This window comes from Pseudomyrmex gracilis, unplaced genomic scaffold (assembly GCF_002006095.1).
Source record: "Pseudomyrmex gracilis isolate BER0280 unplaced genomic scaffold, ASM200609v1 scaffold_2683, whole genome shotgun sequence".
Lineage (NCBI taxonomy): Eukaryota > Metazoa > Arthropoda > Insecta > Hymenoptera > Formicidae > Pseudomyrmex > Pseudomyrmex gracilis.
Window position 1 is genome coordinate 7,961 of NW_018023267.1, and position 4,669 is coordinate 12,629.

A 4,669-nucleotide genomic window follows, 5' to 3' on the forward strand; every position below is an offset into this window, starting at 1 on the left:
TATTATTATTAGCGTAATACATATTTCGCGATTTTTTTCTATAATTGTTAGATTCGCACGTTGTATTTAAAATACAAAATATTCGTTAAAACTTTATTTAAAGTGGATCTTTGCATGACATACACATACTTTACACACAAGTATTTTTATAGCAATCGCTGCACAGATAAGTGTTGGATACTATTTACTTTATTTTAAGATTTAAATTTGTGCAAAAAAAAAAATATTTTTATGTTGCATCATACAATGTTATTCCGTAAAGTTTTGGATGNTATTGTCTCTTTGTCTCTTTTGTTATATAAAATTTTCTATTTGTTCCTTTTGTTACATAAAATTTTCTGATACTAAGAGATTTCGTAGTTACGTGTATATTCTTGCATGCATTTTTGGATGTCGGTGAAATCAGCAAAGCTTCGTCTACATAGTGTCCCGTAATGAGTAGTAAACTTGCAGGGAATGAATTTCGAGCTTTTAAAAAAAATTAAAAAATTCCTTTTTTATTTTTGGCTTAGATTATTATTTACCGCGTTTTTAACTATAAAAGTTCTCGAATGAGACGACGCGTATACAAAGTATGAAGGAGCGTCGCGCGCTGTGCTAGTCCTTAGACTTGTTTCGATAACATTGCTTTTGTTAAAACTTTATTCTACTATGTCAAACTGGATAATACATAAATACCTAAATAAAGACAAATAGAAAGTAATCAATTAAGTGATTTATGTGAAAACAGTAGTGATACATTGTCCGTAATTACTGAATACATAAACATGTTATGTTAATCGTGTCTTTTTACGTTTTTTTTAATTAAAAAAATAACTCATACATAAATAAATGAGTAATTATTATTTAAATTAATTTACTTTGATTATAAATAACTGAGTAATTCTAATTTAAATTAATCTATTTTTTTAAATAATACAAACGTAAAAAGACACGATTAACATTAATTACTTTTGTATTCATTAATTTCGGACAATGTATCACTACGTTTTTCAAATAAATCACTTAGTTAATTAATTTTTAACCGTTTTTATTTATTTATTCATGTATTATATAGTGTGACATAGTAGAATAAAGTTTTAAAAGAAGCAATGGAATCGCGGGACAATTGCAAGAAGTAGCACAGCGCGTGACGCTCCTGCATACTTTGTATACGCGCTGTATTACATTGGAAAACTGTAATTGTTAAAACCTCAGTAAATAAATAATGGTCTAAGCCAAAAATGAAAAATGAAATTTTTGTTCAAAATTTTACCTTTTTTCATTTCTTGCACAGTTTATTTATTATTACGGGACACTGTATATTTAGTACATACAGTCTGTTCAACAAGAACGTGACCGCTATTATTCAGAAAAAATTAATCAAACAATTCTTTACCAAATATTTTCTTGAAGTGTATAATGTTAGCTATTGCGCAATCACTCAATAATTTGTCCAATCGCCGTCATTATTTCTTATGGCTTCACATCTTTTTTTCATACTTTTGACGAGATTTTCCGCGTACTAATGGTAAAGAGCGCCATATCTTTTTTATTTGATAGCACAGCTGCTTCTCCGTGAATACTGGCCTTCCTCTTAGTTGCATTTTAATGTAAGACCACACATTTTCTATTGGGTTTGCATCTGGAGACATTGCCGGCCACGCCATGGTAGTGATGTTATTTTTCTGTTTCCACTCACTGCACAATTTACTGCGATGTTTTGGATCGTTAATAATTAGAACACTTCTATCAACAAAGCTGAANACGACTAGGAATTATAATGCGCACTAGGCAATGAGTCAAAGATTAAGACAAAAAAAAAATAGATGGCGCTGTGGCGCATTTTTCTTGAATTATGGCGGTCACGTTCTTGTTAAACAGACTGTAAGTTCGGATTCATTAATGTGAACTGAGTCAAATAGACATATATAGTTATTTCGATATACCTATCATAGAGAAACAGTTAATACTACATCCTGCAACAAATAATAAGCTTTACTATATATGTGCGATATCACAGTGCGACATCAAAGTGTATATATTTAAAAAAAAATAATATATATTATAAACATATATTACAAATGTATTATATGTGTATATATATGTACGTATGTGTATATGTATATATATATATATATACATATATATTTATTAGTGTATATGTATATATATAGAATACAATACATAATGTAAAAAGAAAACACTGGTATTATAATATTAGTACATATATATTACATGTATATACATACATACATATCTATTACGAATAGTCAACGCAACGACGATCCTGTCTTTACAAAGTGATACCAGCAACTTATTGTGATAAGAGTAACTACTTTCAGTTGCTGTTATCACTTTGTAAAGACATGATCATCGTTGCGATGACTCAAATTAACAACTTACTATGATCTTGCCTTTAAAAAACAGAACTGATCATACGTGATTCCAGCGATTTGGTATTATAGAAGGATTTTGAGAAAGACCGAATACGACGGTCAAAACGTCAATCAAGAATAATGTTAATATAATACTAAAATACTAAATAATCAACACTACATCAACCGTGTTTATATGCTCTCATTGGTTGATATTCTTTAATTATTTTTGACATTTGGAGCATCACATACTTTATTCAGAGTTATTATTAAAAACTACACTGGAACTTTAATATCTTTTCTTCTCGTTCCTGATTGTTTTCTTCGTGATACATCTTGTTTCTCAAAAAGGTACTCTTTTGTTAAACTTTTTTCGCATATATTACATGTGTAGTGAACACAAATTCTACGTTTATTTGCCTGTATTTGTGACTTGAAAAAATTATTTCACACCTTAAAAAGACTAATACATATTATCTTCACTTTAAGAAATCAGTGCAGTATATTTTATTACTACATTCGAAAAACGTACTTGGCACTTCTAAGGTTTCTCAGAATTAGAATGTCGACGTTTATAATGGCGTCTAAGATGTTGCTTAATTTTATACGTGTTATCGCATTTGTCGCATATATGCGGACGCAACGATGAATGAACTGCTTCATGGGTAGTTAAATTGTGTTTTGTACTAAAACGTTTCTCATATACCTTAAAAAGAATAATACACATTGTCACTTTGAGAAATCAATGCGCAATATATTTGACAAATACAATCGAAAAATGTACTTGGCACTTATAAGGTTTCTCATGAAGAAAATGACTTTTACGATAGGTTATTAGATTTGTCTTAGTTTTATACTTGTTATCGCATTTGTCGCATTTATACGGACGCAATGATGAATGAACTGTTTCATGGTTAGTTACTTCATGTTTTGTACTAAAACGTTTATCACATACCTTAAAAAGAATAAGACACAGTGTCATTTTGAAAAGGCAAGACGCAATATATTTGACAAATACAATCGGAAATCGTACTTGGCACTTATAAGGTTTCTTAGAATCAGAATGTCGAAGTTTATAATGGCGACTTAGATGTTGCTTAATTTTATACGTGTTATCGCATTTGTCGCATATATGCGGACGCAACGATGAATGAACTGCTTCATGGCTAGTTAAATGTTGTTTTCTCCGAAAACGTTTATCACATACCTTAAACAGAATAATACACATTGTCACTTTGAGAAATCAATGCGCAATATATTTGACAAATATAATCGGAAAACGTACTTGGCACTTATAAGGTTTCTCATGAAGAAGATGACTTTTACGATGAGTTATTAGATTTGTCGTAGTTTTATACTTGTTATCGCATTTGTCGCATTCATACGGACGCAACGATGAATGAACTATTTCATGGACAATCAATTTTTTTTTGCATAAAAACTTTTATTACACCCCTTAAACTAAATAGAAAACATTATTGTTACTTTGAACATATCAATGCGCAATATATTTGACGAATGCAATCGATAAACGTACTTGACACCTATAAGGTTTCTCACAAGAAGAATGAATGGTAACTTGTTGCTCCATTTCACTTACGTTGAAAAATTGTGTTGCACGTGTCACAATCATATGAACGCAATGATGATAATGGACAGTTGTATAAATATTCAAAGTGCATTAGTATACATTAGGTACATGATAAATTTAGTGAAAAGTAAACAGACTGCAAGAATAAAAAAAGATTGAGTATAGACAGAAAGAAAGTGAGAAACAGAGTAAGAAAGGGATTACGTGAGAGAGAACATTAAGTATACTTCAGTGTATATTCAGAGCGTTCGACAACTACCTTAAAGTCTCTCGTAGGCAGATAGAAGTAAACCTGAGTTTAAAAGTCTTAAATCAATTTTTTCTATTACATTTAATAAAGGAATGGTTATTGAATAAATCAAGTTAATTAGCGCCGACTTGTAGCCGGGCGGACCTCAATGAGCCGCGCGACTTGTGTGCGGGAGTTCTCCGCGCGACTCACTGACGTGCGCTCGGCTAAAAGTTGGCGCTGATTGGCGTGATTTATTCAATAAGTACTCTTTAAATATTTACTATATATATACACGGAAAAAAATAATGTTGTTGCCGCAACAAATTCGTCATTGCTATTACATTTTCGTAATAACAGAAAAAAAAGTTTGCTTCTACGACTAAAGTTTCATTTTATTTGATACTATAGCAAAACTCGGTTTGCTCGAGAAATAGAAAAGTTTTGCTGAATAAATTTGTCGATATAACTATTATAATTTTCTAAGAAAGT

The 4,669-nt window shown here is 30.6% G+C and overlaps 1 protein-coding gene across 1 annotated transcript; it reads right to left on the minus strand.

Moving 5' to 3' along the window:
* Window positions 1-2,898: 2,898 nt before the first annotated feature.
* Window positions 2,899-3,948, minus strand: LOC109862932 (zinc finger protein 525-like). The gene is made up of 3 exons (XM_020443102.1): window positions 3,895-3,948; window positions 3,391-3,564; window positions 2,899-3,063 (listed from the first exon to the last, which is right to left on the minus strand). Exons 1-3 carry the CDS (start codon window positions 3,946-3,948, stop codon window positions 2,899-2,901), a joined length of 393 nt encoding a protein of 130 aa, XP_020298691.1.
* Between the last annotated feature and the right edge of the window lie 721 nt (window positions 3,949-4,669).